The 22,238-nt window shown below is 34.2% G+C and overlaps 1 protein-coding gene across 1 annotated transcript in view; it reads right to left on the bottom strand.

The window, feature by feature from the left end:
• LOC128219590 (uncharacterized) overlaps positions 1-22,238 on the bottom strand; it is an 84,151-nt gene that overhangs the window by 28,421 nt on the left and 33,492 nt on the right. The window contains exons 22-31 of the mRNA XM_052927420.1: positions 21,929-21,997; positions 21,042-21,145; positions 19,904-19,985; positions 19,307-19,474; positions 18,343-18,435; positions 16,413-16,507; positions 15,180-15,287; positions 12,263-12,323; positions 11,767-11,871; positions 11,164-11,228 (exon numbers count right to left, since the gene is read on the bottom strand). Of these exons, the coding sequence (XP_052783380.1) occupies positions 11,164-11,228; positions 11,767-11,871; positions 12,263-12,323; positions 15,180-15,287; positions 16,413-16,507; positions 18,343-18,435; positions 19,307-19,474; positions 19,904-19,985; positions 21,042-21,145; positions 21,929-21,997 (950 nt within the window). The remainder of the gene's footprint in view (positions 1-11,163; positions 11,229-11,766; positions 11,872-12,262; positions 12,324-15,179; positions 15,288-16,412; positions 16,508-18,342; positions 18,436-19,306; positions 19,475-19,903; positions 19,986-21,041; positions 21,146-21,928; positions 21,998-22,238) is intronic.

Raw genomic sequence — 22,238 nt, 5'->3', positions numbered from 1 at the left:
ACGGACATACATATCTTAAAATATTAAAGACTAGTTTCTGCAAGCCAGCATGGACTCCCTCGGACGAATATTGCATAATGGCGAGCAGCAACCAAGCATATATATATATATTAATAAAGTATGTTACGAATGTGAAAACTTATAGGTATGTAGAAGGAAATACATATATATGGCAGAAATTCCAGAAGGACAATATTTATTTAAACACACGTTTAAGTTCTTACTGTCACTTCTTTTATGCGTCTTGATCGTAAATAGTTGTGTTTAAATCATCCTAATGTTATATTTTTAGTTTTTGGTAGATTGGTAGTAAAGAACAAATACCAATAACACAGCTTGATGCTCTACACAGATGCCTTTTTGCGATGCTTTGTCAGAAACACAGGGGCCATTTACCGGTCATGAACAACCTACCACTGACTTCGTTCAAACTATTACCATTTAATCGTACGATCATGTTCATTAAAAGCTGTCAAACGTGTGATTTTACTTACTTGTCTGAAAAGCAATAAGGGTCATATACTGGTTAAGGGCAGCCTCTGAAGTTGTATAGTCCGAATTCGAAACGTTCTCTAGTTATTGTGTGAACAGAACATCGTTTACCTTCATCAAAGGGGCGTATATTAATAATTTTCTTCAAACATACTATACAAAGCGCAAACATAATGAGTGGTGTTGTTTTCGTGCAATTATATAACATATACTATACGTTTTATTTTGGAAACCTGAAAATGGCAGAATACGGTTATTTGATTGTTTGAAACACGATTCGTTGGTGCTTTTGTTCAAAGCGATAACCTCACCATTAAAAAGTAATTTCTAAAAATAGGTTGATACATGCGTTTTCGGTCTGTGATGTTCGTGCGTAATGTATCACTGGCAAGGAACGATCTTCGAAACAGATGCTCACTGGGGGTTTAAACTAACAGATTGGTGCCCGACCTCACACTTATCTTAACATTAATTAATAATTGCATTATTAATAATAAAGGATTAATGATCTCTTATGTGTATCAAATATAATGATTTTGCCATTGGAAGCGCTGTACTATGAGAAAATGTGTGTTTCCGATTCAGAACTTTAAGTGACCTGTTTGTATTTTCAAAACAAGATTAATGAACATTCACTCATCTCATAAGACGAGGATTTATTACAAACGAGATTCCAGCTTCATAAGCATTTAAAGTAAAAGGTTTGTTTGACGTTATCCGATCGGCAATGATGAATACCAGGAACAGCTTTCAACTGAGAATGAGTATAATGTACAATCCTCTTATTTAATGTATGTTCCTCAACGTTTGAATTGGATTATTTTCATCGTGGTAAATTCTCAAGCAGAAACCGACAACAAAAGTCATGTATAATGATGGGTTAGTTTCAACTTATTTATTTCACAAAAATTGTGATACAAGTTATTACTTATAGAATAATACATGGTTGAAAATGGCTTTTGGTTGATAATTGCCCCATGGTCAACCATGTTTTATTCTGTATAATACATTTGTTTTGTCATTTGTCAATGATTTCAAATGGATTTAAAACCATGATTTTGTGGAATAATGACGGATATGTCATATAATTAGCATGTAGTCTGAAAATCTTAAAAATGAGATAATTATAACAAAATGGTTTTGAATAGCATTAGCTGCGAAAAATAACAAGTGACTTGAAATCAAAATAGAAAACCTTTTCGTTCGAGTTTTCAGACTAAGCCTGCAATTTTTCCATTCTTCAAATATCACCTGTTTAACATCGGCTAATTATGATGTTCATTTCATTAGGTGAGCACAGCTAGGGTCGATTAAGCCTAGGAGCAGTTTTATAAGAATCTCGGCTTAAATGACCCTAGTCATTTCGCTGGAAAAAATAACATTTGTCAGCGAATAAAGAAAAACAAAACGTTTCAACAAAGAAAATCCTTGTCTCACTGCTTTATGACCTTGACCGAATGTAAACATCCGATACGGTTTCGGGTAGTACTCGTTACTGAAACACGGAAGGTATCATTATTGGTAAAACTAATTTCACTATTATTGCACCGATAATTCCTTTTATATCCCTTTAAAGCTTTTAATAATGTTTAAATGTTTGCCTTCCAAGTATACGGCGGTCATTTTTATTTTGTGACCATGACGACAGTGTGCACGTTCTCGTCTTCGTCAGGCAATTATGCCATACTCGCCCTGGCGTGCCATGATAATCTCACGGGCGGCGACGATAATCATTATTCCGGGAACGAATTTCAATAGTAAAATGTTACTATTTATAGTAACATGTGTATTATAACATAATATTCATCACTTTCGTTGGTGACGATGTCACATGAGAGTGTGGGAGACACCGGAGTACCAGAAGAATACTCACTTTTCCGGCTTGGTGACCACGAACCAGATTCACATGCACCAGACGCTAAATGTACAAACTTTATACTTATAAACCAAAACGAGCGAAAAAGGCATAATTCATCCTGAACTCTCAAATATTTACATTAACGTAGCTTAGAGCATTGATAATTAAATGGAATACGAAATCATAGAAAGTAAGAGTTTTACAGGTATTAATAGTAAGAATATATAACTTATTTATTCAGAACAAATATTTAAAACACGCTAGTTAGGTCTTGAAACATTTCATTATAAGTAACTTTAATAAAGAACAAAAACACGAAGGGCATTAACTCCATCTGTAGAATCTTTTCTCGCATTTATTTGTAATTATTAACAATCAGTAAGCCTTTCCTTTTTAATTCATTTAGAAATTGCACGGGGTCATGTTTAACACAATTAGCAATGGTTAAATGAGACCCTGTATATAGGATATTTTAATTCCTCTGCAGTTTTAGAATGACATTTCAAAGAAAAAATGAGATCTACTTTTCCTAGAAATGTCACGCTTCTATATTTTCCTATGGCAACATGTCATTGTTCTGTCTTAAAACCAGTTAGATACATAGGAAATCCCCTTTATTTATTAACTCCAGGCAAGGGTTATTTTGTTGAGGAGGGCTTCTTTAATTTATAAAACGTTGTTTTATTAATTGAACCGTCATAGTAGGCGTCCACCATGGGTCTTCTTCAATTCCTTAACAATTTTAAATCGTTATACGCATTGGTCTATAAAAGGTAGAACCGATATAACACCAATTCTAGAACAAATACCGTTGTATCGAACCTACCAGGCAAATACGCCATTTGCACAAGGCTTCAATTTTTATTCACATCTTAAGTCCCTTACATCAGGATTAAGCTTAACGCATTACTTATGTTTTGGTATAATTGGTGCAATGTTTACATTATATTGTGGACTTTAAAGGCCTAGTTTAAGGAATGGTTGGCATGATAATCGCCTGCTGTGCATCTCCTGCTAATAGCACTGGTGTCACAGTAGGTGCCAATTTCCTGTGTATTCGTTAATTGGCTCAGGGCCATTTAGGGACCATTTTTATAATAAAACATCGACAACTGTACAACAGGATACTCAGATTGCAGATCTGATAAGACAATTAGGCAATAAGATTAAGATCAATTAGCAGATGTTGTGTACACGTTTGTTTGTTTGGTTTTTTTTTGTTGTTTTTTTTTTTGGGGGGGAAGGAGGTGTGTGTGGGGGGTCACTTATATAAGGCCTAAACTAGGCCTCTTAATGAAAAGCATCTTTATAGTAATTGATAAACCAATTTGGATTTAGTTAGCTCAAGATTAAGTAGACATTCGGCCGAATATGCTAAGCTACGCAAGCTTTTTTTGCTTAAAATAAGGGGAAAGCGGGCCTATTCAACATTGATATGACAAAGATGTGAATGCTGTCAAACTAAAGGTATTTGCACAAATAGAAAGAATAATTTTGAGTTTTATTTGCATGGTTTATCAAAATCAAGTTGTGTATTTGTTATGATGATTAATATTATTTGTACACTGGCGCATTTGCAGAGTCTTATAACTGGTCCAAAATTTCGGCGCCTTGGATATCGGTCTATCACGCACTGTAAATCGATTGATATTGACAAAGACACTGCACGGTGTGAACCTGATGTTGAAGTTGCTATACATTAATGACTCAGACTGAGTCAGGGTCAGTAAAATATCTTTGTTTTAGGCGATAACAGCAGTGACTGAGGTACTGTTAACAACCTATTGTATTCTTTTTGGACAACCCATTCACAATTTCTGAAACATATATTAGAACGTAAATGACTGTAACATATATCAGATTGTTTTAGTCGCGGTTTGCTTGTACTCTCGTGCTATTAATGGCAGACCGTTTTATCTGCAAATACGGCGTTGGGGAAATCACCCCAATTTGGTTGGCTTCATTTTGAAGCCTCCCCACAAATTATTTTTAGTTGTATTTTTTATACTAGAACTCCGCGAGTCGGATGTGTCGCCTGACGAATTATTTACTGTCAACATTATAGCTGTTAGATTGGCATTTTATTCATTTATAGACAATGATGTTGCCATTTAACATTCAAGTGTAGGTGGCATTTGAACTGAAGGTAACAAAGTTAAGCCAGGAGCAAGCAATTGGTTTTATAAGCAAAATGAGCACAATAAATACTGAAGTCAACTGCGATCCCCTTCAATAAGATCTATCCATCTATAAAATTTCAAGTCGATAATTCTTTTAGTCGAGAAATGCCCCGGACAAAATTTAAGCTTGAAAATTAACAAAGGGCAATAACTCTAAACATATAGATGCAAGAGTTACGGTTTTTGTGCAGTGCACTTGCCCTCAATTAGATCTATCTACATATGAAATTTCAAGTTGATACCATTAATAGTTTAGAAGATATAGCCCGGACAAGCGAAAATGGGACGCGGACGGCGCCGCCGCCGACGCCGCCACCGACGCCGCCACCGACGCCGCCGCCGCCGACAAAAGTAACCCCCTATATGTCGTCTTTTCAGGCGACACAAAAAGGGTAATAGATTTAACCTTACAATAATGCACTTCGACGTCAGTAAAACTTACCGAATTTTGAAATGTCCCTTTACTTATTCTCGCCTCTATAAATATTTCTGTATAATTTATTAAATAGTATATCAATTGTTGCAAAAAGGTAGCGTTGACTGTTTCACCGGGGCTGACAGCATGTGCAAGGTTACTCTCGTGTTATCCATTAGTTTATTAAACAAGGATTTCATATATTTGGAATTTGAAGACAATGGCATATCGGTTGTTTCCTTTCTGCTTTCGTACAGAGGTGTCAACGCATTCTTGCACAAATTAATGACATATCGAGGTAATTGACACGATGACTTACTTACCCGCCAATGTAAAAACACAACTGTAAAGCGTCAATTAGATAATTGCTTTGACGCCATGAGCCTTCAGGAAACTACTTAGTTTATGACCATTTAGTAAATTCATGTTAGACCTGCAAAAGGACTTAAGAAACTAAAATAAAAATAATTAAATCAAATGTAAATTATGATTGTTTTTTATATCAATCATGTTTCAGTCAATATGTTGAATATCTTAAATTTCGTGCACGTATTCGTATTGCTGGCTATGACAGGACCTACTGTATAATACTTTCTGGAGTTAACAAGGTGCCTATGTGAACAGTAAACGCAGCCATCTGTGACACATGTACACAAAACAACAAGATATTATTAAGATGCTTGCTTTTGAGTTCCCTGTAAGCCATGTTTCTTATACTGCGTTACAAACAACATTACATAAGTGCAACCCTTATTTCACTAGTTTTAGTTTTGCAGCTCTTTCTAGTCGTACTGTAAATTTGAACAGATACATGTGTTCTCCCGGAAGGTTTCGTGTTCCTGCTCGTTTTGAACATCATGGAAGAAATGTTCAAAACGTAGACTATCGTCAAGACTAACCGAAAATGGTCATCACCTGATCATTTCAACTTTGCTGTTTAAACTGTCGTGTTACAGCTGCTAGGAAGACTTTTGATACGTCATCTGGTACATGCAATAGTATTAAGATCAAGGTATATTACAAAGAAACAGTTCATCCTCTGCATCTGGATTGACTGACAAGCTTGCTTCTTCCTGTGCCGTAAGTCAATACAGTTTTTCTACAAACTTATCTTCCTTTACATAAAACTATGGTGGTTTCAAAGTTATTTTTTTTTACATTATGTCTACCATTCAGTTTAAGCCCTGGTCTGCGGTGGCAAAGAAAGGCCGATATAGTGTTTATGCATCAGTTTATCATTTAATGAAGGGGTTCATTTCTAACAATGCATCTGTCTTAATTTTAATGTGAACATTATTTTTGACATAGCTCGGAAATGGTGTGGTACTTGTCCCCTCGGAAGCCTTATTCCTGGCATGGCTGCGTATACGAGATGTGTGCCTCCGTATTTGTGATCGCTTTTGGGAATATGATGAGTAAATAGGGTAAACCTCGTGGTGATCCTGGCATTAACATGCCCGCATGACCTTTATCTGTTTTTGTTTTTTTATGAAAGTATCAGCGCGTTTTCCAGTCAGACCATGTTAGCGTAGTATAAAACATAAAGGTAGTCTTGCCTATTTCTCTTCCGTCACGCCGAATGCTATGTTTGGCACGGACTCTATAGCCATATTTATCATTTAAAAACACCTGAGTTTTCTACCTGATGTACCAGAAATATGAAATGTCTATCAGCCATAAAATACTGTGACGAATTTTGCAATTCGCACACTAATTTAAAACCGAACACAATGCAATCAATAGCGATTTGCTTTCCTCCTCATCGGTGGATCTAGTTTTAATTTTACATTGTAGTCCTATCATTGAATTTCCACACATCCGTTTGGTAACTGTATGAAATAAATGACCTTTGGGAATACAAACCGCTTTGCATTTTCATCCCATACTAACCGCTTCGCATTTTCATCACATATCAACCGCTTGATTGTTTCCTTCTCCTGGTATGTACTATTCTATAAACTGACCAGATTTTCAACCAGATCAAAAGTCCTCCTTCGGAACAATTGTCCTTTCTCGAATAGCTACGATAACAAAGTAACACTCGACGGTGATCCGTATAGAAAACGCACACTTTTTGCAAACATTTTCATTATTATAACAATTTGATGAGTAGCTCCTAGGGTAGATATTGATACTTTGGAGCTTTGTATGACACACAAGTTGAGTTGCTCAATCGCTCCCATCTTACCGCTGCTACGTCCAGCAAATATGTTATGCAGAGGATATTCTGTGCGTCGTCTACGTTGACCAAAGATTCATGTAACATATAGAGACTAATAGGTTAATGTCATGAAGCGAGACAATTTATCTTGCAATGCGTGGGAAGTTATATTTACATTGGATAAATCCCGCATCCCAGACAGATAAACGTTTCCAATCCACGATACTAACCTGTTAGTATATTTATCCTGTCAGATATTTGTTTTCTATCAAAATTGATCGGCAAATTTGACAAACCTAATGCAAGATGGATCGTCGTAGAATAATTTACGTAACTCGCATGTTTTAAAATCATTATACTTGGTACAGTTCAGCAGAATATAGTCCATTTACATTTACACGTATTTTGAATTTGATTGTCGGCATTTTTGGATTACCTGCCCGGGGTAATAAATCAAGTAACGGAACTTTAAACAAAAATATATTTAGTAAAATAAGCGTGGTTAAGAATCGCGTATTACGTATACACATATATACATGGGGTGAATTAACGCATTTAAGCATTTTTCTTCTCTGTGTATGTTGACATTTTTTTTTATAATTCATCATCAAAATATCGACATTGACCTTTTAAATCAAAATAAAAGATTAACTCTTTTGGATTAAGGTGCCTCTATTTTAGTGAAGATATAATTTTTTCAAGGAATTATGCACTGTTAATATATTATATGCCTTTTTAAAGGAGTCAGCATAATTGGTTACGTGATTAACTGACAGGATGTAAATATCACGTGACCAATTAAACTTATAAGGCATAGATTATATATATAATATACATATAATGTGTATAAAAACTCATTTAGGATAATTTCATTTCACAGAACGAAACGAAAATCTACTTTCAAAGCGGCATTTCTGTGACAAATATAAGTTTGTCGCTGCGTTTTTTGTCTTGAGGGGACAATTCTGGTATATACATAATTTGCATAGTCTAGCAATTATTTTTCTTTTTTCGTGACTTTGTAATATTAACAAAACCCTAAGGAGTTAAGTTGGTGTTTCTATTTCTGAAATAAATATACTTTTCAACATTGAATGGTGTGCGTGTTAAACTGAAATACACTTCCTTTAGAAAATTGTAATGTGTTTGTGTTTTTTTGGAAAAATGTTGAATATCAGATTACTTTTATAATATCCGACAACACGCGTACTTTTGTTATCGTTGACGCTGCAAAGATGATCAATGCAAGATAAATCGGCTATTGTTCCGGTTTATAATGGGAATTTAAACTATGACCACTGTAATTTTAATAGTTCTAACGTTAATACATAATTGTTTCGAGCAAAACACTTACTTTATCTAACATCACTCATGTCTTTCTTTAGCGCCCCAATGGTGCGTCTTCAGGAATGTACGACATTAATATATGAGATGTATTCACGCCCTTAGTTCACCGTTCTGGCCAATTTTAAAGTGATACTCAATGCAATTACACATATATAACACACGTAAATTGTAAGTGATAAACTTTTAACTACTTACTATATAATGCCTTATGGAAAATATTAACTACTGATCACAAGATTGTAACCGTCACTGTATTTAATAGCAGAAAGCACAAAGCATATTAAATGATTGGTGAATGCTAAAAGATTAACTGTGTTGTACTATAGTCTCATAAGGTAGAAATGCCATGTTTTAAGCTCATTTCTGTCAAATTAAACCCGTATTCCTTCAAAAGAACCATTGCTTTCGACAATTTTTCATCCGTTTTGGAATATTTAAACAATATTATTAATTTAGTAAATCTAATTTGGGAGTAAGATTGCATCTTCAAGGGGTGTCAACACGCAGAGAAATGGCATAATTTAGTTAGATCGTGGAATGGAATAACGCGTCCGATTCGATATTGTGTTACATTGAAAATGACAGTGTGAAAATAAAACAAAAGTAAAAAAGGAACGCATGTAAAAATATAAAATGTATTAGCAATATATACATGTTCAACACGCACGGTTTACAGTACACAGAATAAGAAAATGAATTGTAATTTAGTTTTTTGAAAGGCATTTCTATAAGGCACTGATTATATGCAAGTTTAATACGCTTGGTTAATAACACACAAAATAAGAAAAATGGCTAGTTATATGTTTGTTGAAAGGAAATTTGCATAAGGCACTAATTCGCGTCATATTTCTAAGTAGCATCATTTTGTCGAGGAAATAAGCTCCTGAAACTTTCCATGCACATGTAATGTTCCTTTTGTCGCCACTGACAGGTTTATTAATTTCAAATTTATGACACCCTGTGTTAGATTGGCGCCCGCTTCGATTTCAGTTCAAATTAACGTCAAATGAGAGAGCGAAAATAAAAACGAAAGGAATGAAAAAGGAATTAGTGTTAAAAAAAATATGTTTATAATTATAAATATTTGATTGATATACTTTGTTTACAACAAACACAATAAGAAAAATGGCACGTAATAAATTTGTGGAAAGAACATTTGCATACGGTGGTAATTCTTTGGCGTCATATATAACTACTAAGTAGCATCATTGCGTCGAGATATAACTACAGATTTAGCATTAGGATGAAGAGTGCAACGACCCATGTATGTGGAATGTTCCTGGAGACACCACTAACTGGATTCTTGCAGTCAGGCATTGCAATTCCATTGGCATCTTGCTTTTGATCGGCTATCCATTTGTCAATCACGTGTTCAAGAACGTCCAATGGTAAAGCCCCGTACCTCAATACCGTGTAGTGGAATTCGGCAAGGTCGAACTTGTCCCCTATTAATTATACCATTTTTTAAATAAAGCCCCGCAATTATAAAATACACGTGTATTGTATTCAAGAAACAAACATAAACAGTCAGTTTTATGAAAAACATAAAATAACTATTAAATACAATGAAGGTCGATTGAGCCTACAAGAGCCGTTTTGAGCAACTTACCGAGAGCTGTTGTAGCTCGTTGACGTAGCTCTTTTATCTTCAGTTCACCTATCTTGTATCCAACGGCCTGGCCTGGCCAGTTAGAGTAGCGATCTATCTCTGCTTCTGTGGAACTCTGAGTTTCTGCCGTGTAGTTGAGCATGTAGTTTATTGCTTTATCCCTTGTCCACCTACAGTCATAAAAACTTCTTATGAACTCAACTTATAAGAGAAGTTTGGGTAGTATCTTTTTGAAGGAGCATGGCCAAGATAAGGTAAGGTTTAGGAGTCAAGTAAAAAATTGGAATACGTTGTTTTCGGATCCTTAGCTTAACATGTATATTATAATAGAGAAAGAAAATACAATATGTTATTTGCAAGTTTGTATTGCCTTTCCATTCATTATCTAATTTCCTTATTTCTTTTACTACAAAAACTGCACACTACAAATATGTTTAATTTATCAGCAAAAATGTACTGTGTATCAAAGTACCAGAAAAATAAAAACCCTACCCGTAATGGTGAATGCCCGTGTCAATCACAAGGCGAACTGCCAGAAGCATTTCGTCGCTGTAACGGCCCAACCTAGTAAAATTGATAAGATTTATTAATATAAATTTATTAATATTCCCCCGACCATGTATTGTTGGAGGGCATTACAGGTTACCGATTTATTAAGCATTTTCTGGGCAATCCACACTTTAGATAAGCATTTAGAATATAAAAAAATGTAGATGATATTTGTTGATCTCAGTGTAAGATTGTATTTTATTTCACGAGTGTCATAGAAACACATAGTTTGGCCAATGGCAAAGCCAAGAGTGAATATATAGTTACTTACTATGTTCACGAATTATACAGAAATTAAGTAAATTCCTGTGAAAAAGTTCCATATGACATCGAAAAGCATGAAAAAAATCCTCATACGCATTTTGAATTAAACGCATTTTCAAAATCGTGAGAAACTTGCTACGGTTTCGAATCTGATGTATTAAAAATACATAATTTTTTGCTATCAATGTTAACATGTTGTTATGTTAAATGGACTTGTAGACACCACAGTAAGCGCGATTTACAGATCTGATTTATAATCCACTTTTAAACTATACATCGTACACTTACATTTCGTAGTCGTTTTGGTATATTCCCATTTCTTCACCCAAATATTCAGCGTAAAGCGCCCAGCCCTGTAAGAAATAAAGCAGACTTAAAGATAATTGTTGTAGACCGGATAAAGTGCTATCTACCTCTGCGAGTTGTAGACCGGATATAGAGCTTCCTATCATAGCAAATGAGTTGTAGGGCAGATATAGTGCTACCTACATCGGCGACGGAGTTGTAGACCGGATATAATGCTTTACACCTCGGCGACGTAGTTATAGTTTGGATATAGAGCTACCTATTTTGGCAAATGAGTTGTAGAGCGGATACAGAGCTATCTACCTCGGCGACTGCGTTGAAGGCCAGATATAGTAATTTCTACACCGGTAAAAGAGATGTAGAGCGGATATAGTGGTACGTACATTGGCGAGCAAGTTGTAGACCGGACATAGTGCTTTCCACCTCGGCGACTGAGTTGTAGAGCGGAGATAGAGCTTCCTACCTTGGCAAATGAGTTGTAGAGCAGATACAATGCTACCTTCCTCTCGGCAAACAAGTAGTATAGTGGATATAGCGGTGTCTACCTCGGCGAACAAGATGTAGAGCGGATATAGTGGTACGTACCTCGGCAAATGAGTTGTAAAAGGGAAAGAAGTATGGAGCACTGTAGCTGATCCATTCAAAATTCTGCATGTATTTAGGAATATCGGCGAGAATTCCGTAACTTTCCTACAATGTAATAATACCTATTTTAGTTTATCACAGATTGTAAAATAAAATAAATAAGACCGAAAGCATACCGGGAAAATCAGTGTTAATATTAGTCTGTACAGACATTGCTAATTTAAACACGATACGATTAAGTCAGACACTTAAGATGGTATCATGGAACACAAGCATGCTTTTATTGGCATGTTTTTTCTGCATTTCCAAATACGTGTACAAGATGGACATATGTCGCAATATTAAGAATGTTTTTTCCTTACCTTGTGCCTCTTAATGTATTTATTCTTTACTTTTCGAATACTAGCTAGTCCCTGTAGATTTTATTGTATTATTAAATTTACGAAGATCATAGTTAAAAATGCTCCTGTAGGTTGCATTATAGTAACATACATACAGCTAGATGGTGTCCTGGAAGAGCCTCGTGAAGACTCAGGGAAACCATCTTGAACGTTGGACTAAAACAAAACAAAGATACAGTTCACTTTATGCGATTGTGCGAATTTTACTCAGTGGGAACGAGATTAACAAAAGTCCAAAGTTTATATTCCTCAGAGCTGGTGTACCTCGGTAAACCTTTTATCTCATCGTAGATTTGAAATGTATCTCTAACCCAAACATCCTTTTGAATATATTCGATAGACCAAGTGTAGACTAGTGTTTAGGTACGTATATCAGTTTTGCTGCCCTCCTATCACTTACATAGGTCGGCAAAACTATATATGCGTCTGAATACCAGTCTGTAATTGTACAATATCGCTTAGTATCACTGAAAGCAAGGCTTATACTGTAAAGTATGCGTGGACCCTTTCACATTTACATGAATAACGCTATACTGTAAAAACAAAAATAACTTTTCTTCTCAATTCACTATTTTGATTTTGAAAATAAAGGACAAGTGTTCAGGTATACATTTAGAAGAGATATTAACTTTCATAGGCCGGCAAAACTATAAATCACGCCTCCAACATAAATGACGCAACGCCATTGGTCCAGGACTGGTCACGCGGTGACCCCATATTTTTCCATATTGGGTCACCAAATTTATATCGTACCAAAATGGCGTCTATTTTGTATTCCGATGAATAAATGAAACACTACAAAATGTAAACAGGTATTCGACGTGATATATCCGTAACGGGGTTTGTGATCCTCCTTTATGATTTCCTTTGCCGCGTATATCCCATATCGGGTCACCTACTTACCCCGAACATATATGTGCAGCTCAACATATGTCTATATGTAATTAACTGTAACCATTGGTCTAATCATTGCGACACGCAGGTGCATAGAAAGTGATATTATATGACATATAAATAAAATGTTTTTCATTGTCCAGTGTGATCGGCTACGCATTATATATGATACTTCTTGAGTTTGTGTTTTAACCATACTTATACTCATGATCTTCACATCACAACTCATTGATAACAAAATTCAACAATTTAAATTACGTTTGATTTCAGTTGAAATCAATAGCTTATATGATAACTGCAAGAAATCAGCAATAAAACCCTTTCAAGAGATACCAAAATCGTACACGGGGTCGCCATGTATCAAAAACGAAAACTATCCTTGATAACTGAGTTCACTGGCTTTCTTAACAATAATAACATACAGAAGCAGCTAAATTCCTACGTTTCCCTGTAATCATTTCAACGCATTATATTAACACTTCAACTTCCATTCCTTTTATGAACGTCCTCTCGGTAATTGCAAATATATTCAGAAAAACGCATCAAACAATGACAATACAGATATAATATGAGCCGCATCGCGCAGTTATGGACCTTCAGACATAATCATTACAAATAAAATAATCATAAATAAAAAATGCCCCCCGCAAAAAATATTCTATGTATTAATTTCTTCCAAATTCCATTCTTATTAAGGATTTTCATTGGCGCATCATTTTCTCAACTATTTATGACCATTAGTTTTCTCATGTTTCCATAGGAACCACGGATTTTGTCCAAATTTAGTTTGACGGTATTCTTTGTCTGTGTTTAAAACGGCCCAATGGATTAAAAATACCAAAATATGAATCACCATTGTTTTCTTTAATAATGTTATGGAAAACATTAAATGCTATTGAATTCAAATAACCAATAAAAACATACAAGCAAATTTATGTCCGAAGGCCCAAAATCGTGCGATGGGGCTCATATCATAAAATATTGACCAGTAAGTTATTGAATAAGATCCAATACTCCCTGGCAGCAAGTCACATTGACCGAGGCGAAGTTTATAAAATCAAATGTTGATATTTCCTTATTTGTAAAAACGCGGTTATTAGGGTTTGGCAATTAGTTCAAAGAAACAGCATCTTTTTCTTAAACGACATGTTTCGTGTCTTCTTCTAATAACATGTAAAACCCTGCTATGATTTAATACTCAAGATCACGCGGCGTTATCCAATCATCCTATTTGTAACAATTTTTCTAACTTATGTTTTTACTTCCAATTATAATAATTCCATCGGCCTTAATAAAGGACAAGTTCGCATTGCATGCACTTTAGCCAAACAACAAGGTCTGAGTAAAGTCCATTATCCGGACTTCAGCGAACTTATGGAGAGATTGTTAAATATGTACGATAATGTTAGGCCATTACATTCGATGCATTTTAATTCAGATGGAGTTGTAAACCCGCAATGTTCTTGCGACTTGTTGGAATAACCAGCGCTTTAACTATCTGTTAATATACTTAATATCATCATAAATAGGATAAACAGAATTGTTATGAATTGATTGTCATCACTGGAAAATTGTCTCGCACATGAAACAAAGACCATACCAAGTTTAAAAAAGGGCTTACACGGCGCTCTTTGTTTGTTGTCATACGTCTAACAGTCGAGACATATATAACGTGTATTTATGGAAGCGCATAATATCATATATATATAATGATCGAACATAACTGTAATCTTGTCAACTTGTGTATACCGACTTGCTGATTTATGACCTGACATGTCGTCGAGATTATATCGGCTTAATCACTTTTCAGTTGGACATGTCGACTTATGTTTTGTCGACAAATTGAGATGAGTTATGTCCTGACATAGTGTTGAGATTATATCGGCTTAATCACTTTTTCAATTGGACATGTCGAGTTGTGTTATGTCGACATATTTGTGTAAAGTCCTCAAATTGTGCTGAACTAGTTAACTTGCATCGTCAGTATATTCGATTTTTGATTCCATAATTGCGCGTAAATATTGTCGATGTGTGTCTAAATAATTCATATTATTGTATTGGGCGCAATTATTGTCGAACTACATATGTAAACAACTGTTGCGAAGGTAGAATGTATACTTGTTTTCGAGACTAAAAAGGTTGATCATGAAGTATCCAGGACGGGATCCATCCGGTGTCCCCACCCAGTACTCCCCGTTGGTTCCGTCCGTACTGCTTCCCCGCACTCTAAAGAGACAAGAAACATACGATTGAATAATTTTATGCATACACATTACAAAGGTGATTTGACGGTGGTAGTGATGTGACATTGCTTCAAATAATAACATGTCTCAAATGTTTAACACATTTAAAATTTAAATTCTAATGTTTCACAAGATCATCAACTTTGTTGTCAGGAAATCTAAGACTATTACGAAAACTGTGCTGATATAAAAGGCGGCCAAAACGTACACGCGTTAAATACTATTCAATATTACTGAAACCACCATTTTGTGTAACGCCTTATATTGGAAGCAAACAAACAAACAAACAAACTTATTGTTGAGTATGTATCATTCTTAGCTTATAGTTTTCAAGTTACATCCCATTTAGCTTAAACCCCAAAACTGACGAGTGTTGGCGTTGCCTCCGCGGCGCTATTGTTAAGTAGTTTAATTTATGCAACACCATTAACAGAATCTGAATTAAAGGCTAAAAACGAATTATTATTTTTAGGAAACCACAAAATGACATGTAAGTTAAAGAAAGTGCGTGGCCAATTTGCACACATATGTGCGTCTTTATTTTTAAATGAAATGGAGTATTAAGCAGTTTTGTTAAGTGTATAATAATCGTAACATCGTCAGAGCTACAGATAAGAGTCGTAATGGGCGTAAATACACTTTAAAAATCGCCCATTACGACATAAGATCAAATAGCTGTTCTTACCGGTAAGATTAAAAATAATGATTAGGGCGTTACGTTCTTCCGAGTATTTTTTACCGTTCTAACTAGCCGTTTTGTCTAAATGTTAAACCGGTTTGTTAAAATCGATCCACTATCCTAAATGACTTACAGAAGGCTATAAGGCAAGAGAGTAGTAAAGATGTTTAAATTAATGAGGACTTGTAATTTGCTGTGCAAGTTCTAATATAATTATGTACTATAAAAGTTCATTAAATAAAATAAGTCATTCAATTCTGTAATTTAATGTACTAGTACACTTCGCCATTATACATTAATGAATGGCCCCAGGGGGTCCCATACACTATACTAGATTGCATGAGGGTGTAAAGTTCACTTTAAGCAAAAAAGTTATCTATAGCTCTGCATCGTATTTGTAAGTAAATAAAACAGAAGCTAAACACTTACTCAAGAGGAAGAGAAGGAGCATGTTTGAAATATTTCGGTATCAGAGGTTCGATCCTACCGTGTATGAGCTCGTTAAATCTTGCCAATATCTCAGCCTGTAAATAAAACATAGTATCACATCTTGTCAGGTAATTTGTTTTTTGTTTAAAGGGCTGCGAATGAAAGTATCTTTGACACATGCTATTTTAAGTCCAAAGATGTGACTATTCAAGTAAGAGTCAATCACAAAAAAATGTTGCTTACTGATAATAAACATTTCTTCTGAAGTGGTATTTTTCTTGTATTGATTCATATACATCTTTTTGTAAACCAAGTAAAGTTAATCAGCAACAAATTTTATCTTTAAAAGTATTTGTCAAAAAGTTTAAATTGTTGCACTGTGTACAAATTCCGCCATCCGCTTTAAGCAATACAGCTCGAACAAAAGTTTAGTAAGGTCAAACCATTATAAATATAAAGAGGTAGGGAGGGTGGGGTGGGGTAACCTTTTGATTAAATGGGTATCAACCTATTGCCATCAACTGTTTTCCGATTAATATTCATTAATTCCTTGAATAATTTTCAAACATACGTGGTTGTCAAGGAAGGCTTATATGAATAACATATCACACAGTTTTTGTTCTAAACATGCTCAAGTGTTCAAGTTCTGCTAAAACGCTTCATGTTAATTGAGACAGTTAGGAACTATGGGCAACAGCGTAATGGTTCCTGAAATGTGCAAAATGTCAACATAGTATCACCATTATTCAATCTTACAAGTTTTTCCATTAACTTTATCTGAATTATTCTTTTTTGAAATCAAGGGAGGCAATTGGGTAACAATGGCTCACAGAGTTATTGTGCATGTATTGAACACCCGTTCGCAGTTTGTTGTTTGAAGTCTCCTTCAATATTTTCATAAGTTTTTAAGTGGTAATAAAACAATGTTGTTTATTGTTAATTTGGAATATTGATGTTTACAAAGGGCCATATATCTTTTAGTTACAGTATTCTGTTAAAGGTATGTCATTTACCAAATCAGATGAAATTATAACTGTGATGAAATGTAGGAACTTTGAAGTTAATATAATTGATGGTTTAAAAATTATGAAGATGGAAAACATGAATGGTCATACATATAAAGTGATCGCATTAGGGCACTAGCAATATTTTACTAAATAGTATTGTTAGGTACATTATTTTCAGCATACTCTATGACAAGAATTGCGCGAATAAAATATGTCGCCAATTTGGAGCGCAACTCTTCAATTAAACTCTTATAAATTATCAATAGTACTGATGTGGTTGGAGTGGTACATTATAAAAGTATACATCATTTGCACATTTCTTTAAATGACAAATATGACATATGTGAAATAAACTTCAACAATAAGGAATGTAATTAGTGTGACACACATTTTCTATTTAACTGTAGTTTTACCAAGACATTGTTTTTTAAACAAGGGAATACTGGGCTAAAACATACTCACAGTTTAACTTGTAAAGAAATTCATACGAATAACGTGTGTAAACACAATTCCGGGGCACTATAGCGTTCAATAAAATTATAATTCAATTTAAGACTTCAATTTAATTTTTTATCATATATAAACACACTAATGAAATTCTGTTAAAATTCATTATATACTGTACAAATAAAATTTCAGCCTTGGTTTCGTATAAAAAACAAAAACAAAATAACGAAGAACATTGCGGGTCGAACGCAGTTGACGGACTGAAGAGTCTGGGTTGTAAGTTATGTTGTGAGTTTTCAAGTTTAAATAGACGTTTTAATTCCATACAAGGCAAACTTAAGTGCCAGTGACTTGACTTATTTTCAACTGTCTTCGGGTGTTTATTGCATTACGCAGGATAAAGCTAATTTTGCCAAAGGAATTTAAATCTAAGGTACACTGTTTTTTTTTTCTTTTAGGATATTTTAATAGCTTACTTTCGATGGCAGGATAAACTTTGGATCGTTTGTAAGATTTGCATACATGTCCTTTATACTCGTGCTTTCCGGAAAGCCAACGTTAGCCATTTTCTGAAACAAAGAATTAAATTTTGTAAAAGACTATTTTTCAATTTTATGTACATGCAATACTGTCGCAAACTTATTTTCTATCTATCTTTCCTTTAAATGCGTATGTATATGGAAACCGAAATGACCATTCGTATTTCAAGCTGAAAATGAAATAATAAAAATGCTCCATTACTTAATAGTTTGGTTTCGAGTTAAGCAAAGCATGGAACGTCCGTAAGAGCATGTACGTTACTTGAAAATGCTGTTTTTATTGAAATATTCCCTTTTTTATAAAAATGTTTTGGTTTTTTTTTGCATTCTTTTCGTGATTTACTTTTTTAAATTAATTCTTCATATAAGTATGCAGTTATGTAGTAAATTATGATATTCATCGTGTACAAAAACAATAATTCCAAGAACAAAAATACATCACTAGCATAATGTACTTCTACTAGTATTAATTTTGTGTGTATACTTTTTATATTGTTACTTTCCTGTAATTGTTAACACCTTTTGGAAAGAAAATATATTGAAATTTCTTTAGCGTATACATTTAGGTAATACTTAATGTCACTTCATCCACGTAGTACTAAATATATTTTATAATTGAAATGGACTATGTTTCAACTGTGTTAACGAGCAATTGTTCTTGGAATTTCGAAATACCAAACGCTATTTAACATAGAAGTTTTGAAAACAGAACAGCTATCATTATTGTGTTATTATTATAAACAGATCGTTGGTCTTATTGCAAACGCGAAAAGTACAAAAGAAGAAAACAGTATATCTAGTCTAGCATGATAGAAAACCCGTTATCATTGTACACTTCAAGTATTGGTTAATGATCTGGACTAGATACATACCATTGCCTATAAAATAGAAGCCAATTAACCTGTCTTATGAGTTTTTCAATCCTCGTCACCTCTTCCAATCCTTTGTTATGAACCTCTTCAGCTGTCATATTGACAGACGAATGGAAATACAAACACGCCTGGTAGTTTTCCTTGCCATTTGGAAGACTCCCTATTCCCAGGCCGGGGCGTGTCGCTGGCATATATTCCTTGACGTGTGGAAAATGTCAAGATATTTAAATAATCTTACAACCAATACACCTCTCGGTATATCCTGGAACTAAACTGCATTGTAAAGAGCTTTTTTAATATGATTATCTTCAGTCCATTCTTGCAAATAACCCTCATGTAGTATTCAAATTCAATTCAAAACAACTGATTAATTTGATCAATAAAAAATTCTTGAGTACAAAGATGGTCGTGGACTTAAGATCTAAACTTTCAGAGACAAGTTTTTTGTTGTTGTAGAAAAAGCAAAACAATACGCTATTTCATTGCATTACTAATAAATTGCGAGTCTGTCCTCTATTGTTCATTTTAACATAATATGACCAAATATCTGAATGTTTTATGTTTTCGTAAATACGAAAACAAGAATAATACACATTATTTCAATTAAAATTTATGTTTATACTTACATCGATCAAAAATTGTTTCACTTCAAGCAATTTGTTGTTTAAAGATTTTATAGCAGCTATTAACCGATTTTCAAAAGCGTCTCTGTAATTAAAAAGAAACATACATTCTGAAAGAAGCACATTCTGTTAATTGCATGCATCTTTATACAATATAGATTTAATTGTTACGTTTCTTCTTCTCATTTTTGATGTTAGTCACCGCGATTACCGAACGTTCTGCTGCTAACAAAATCTATATGAAAATACAATTATACACTGGTCAACGTTCCAATTTTGATATGCTACAGTGACGCACAACGATAAAGTATTTTAAAAAGAATCGGATTTAAATGACGTACTATTTGAGTCCTATTTCGTATTACGGCTTATTATTTCGTATAAAATAGTAGCACACCTCTGTTTGCATATCTTAAACTAGCTGCACGACTCTTAAATGTTAATCACTTCTATTTCATGACAATACAATTATACTCATACTCTTTATTTGAAGGTGCACCTGTATTTCTATCAGTTGTACTTGCCCTTAACAACAGACGGAAGTGCACCTTCATGTTAAGGGGTTCACCCCTATAAGGTTGCCGCTATGTTAAAACAATATATGTATATAGTTACTGTACCTCTCTATTTGAAGTGTAACACCTATGTTTATAACCTCTATCTCATAAATACAGCTGCATCTCTAAATTAAGAAATGAACCTCTAGATTGCACCTCTAGAACAAATATAGGTTTAGAACCTCTATCTATTTAAAGAGGCGCAAGTATCTCTGTAGAGGCACTAATATCTTAATATAGAAGCAAATCTATATTCAAATATGCACCTGCATCATCAGAGAGGCAGCTCCATTCTTAGAGGTGCCCCTCTATAGTATAGTACCATAAATTCGTGGTACAATTCAAATATGTAGCAGCACCTTTATTTCGTCATTATAACTGCATTATTATAATTAGAGATGCACCTCGTTAATTAAACAAAAACGTGTCTCAAAAAAATAAGAAGTGTACCTCTTTTTTGCCAAAACTGTAGGCTTTAGGCGAACTGATCTAAACGGTATGTGATAGATTATACTGATGTTGCATGAAAAACGTTCTGATGTTGAACACACAATATTCCGTAACAAAAGACAATCGCTACTTACGCCCTGTTACCAAATATTCTTTCTGCTGAGTCAAGAAATGGCTGGTACAGAGCGGATTTATTTGGTGAAACAACCATCTCATCGATGTTTTTAGGAACGCGAGACTAAAATAAATGAAACCGACATGAAATGTTTGAAGGGGCACAATATAAGATTGTTTTATTTGAATAAATTAGTATGTTTACTCATTTATCTTTCATGATCGAAACAAATGCATATGATTTGTGTAAGATAAAAAATATTCGCATTTACATTGTTTTTTAATTCATAGCTAGATGGCCACAAATTTCCAAGTTAAAAAAGAGCCAAAATATCGCTTATATTTTTGTCATCTGTAATCAAAGGCATTGTTGATTCGATAGTTCGAGACATTTTGCCATAAAACACATCCATATGGTTTAAGTACTTTAAAGTTTGGATGCACAAGAAAGAAAAAAATACTGTAATATTCATTTTTACTTTTCTGAGCATTAATCCGTTTGTTAACAGTATCAGACTCATAAAAGCGAATATTTTAATTATGTTCGACGAAAGATGTGTTAATATTTGTTTAACATGTGAAATTTCACTGATTGTGTTTATTTATTCTATTCGAATGGCAGTGTTATGTTTATTTATTCTATTCGAATGGCAGTGTAACAATAAGATAAAAATCTCAGACTAAATGGATGCAGTTAAACTTCGAGAAATATCCCCGTCTTGCACTTTACTTAGGTCCTGATGATATCAAAGCGCATCGAGGGAGTGCCTTAAAGAAAACTGGTTTTGGATACTAACTGCTAAGTAAAAATAAATATATGTTTTACATCTGAATGTTTACTTTCAACTGAATTTTGTTTTGTATGTTAATTTTTTAGTTGTTTATTCTGGTTTTAATGCGTACATACCACAGACGCGTTATGGTTTGTATTGCCATTTTTAATTGCCATCTTGCTCAGCTCGATCATCTCGTCTAGCTGGAAAACAATGGACATGCCACAAAGGTGAATGTTTTGCAATTTAACAAGAAACGTGTTCGTTTTGGGCTAATTTATCAGCTGATATTCCTGTAGTTTCAATTAAATTTCGTAGTTTTATTCTGTTGTTTCAATCAGCTGTTTCGTGAAAGGTGCAGAAATAACAAACCATCAACGCTTATGAAACATGTTCAACTTTTTAGTTTTACTTTAATCTAAAGTCTACTGATTACTTACCATC

This window comes from Mya arenaria, chromosome 15 (assembly GCF_026914265.1).
Source record: "Mya arenaria isolate MELC-2E11 chromosome 15, ASM2691426v1".
NCBI classification, from domain to species: Eukaryota; Metazoa; Mollusca; class Bivalvia; order Myida; family Myidae; genus Mya; species Mya arenaria.
Note: the sequence above shows the minus strand (reverse complement) of the source record. Positions and strands in the feature narration are given on the sequence as shown.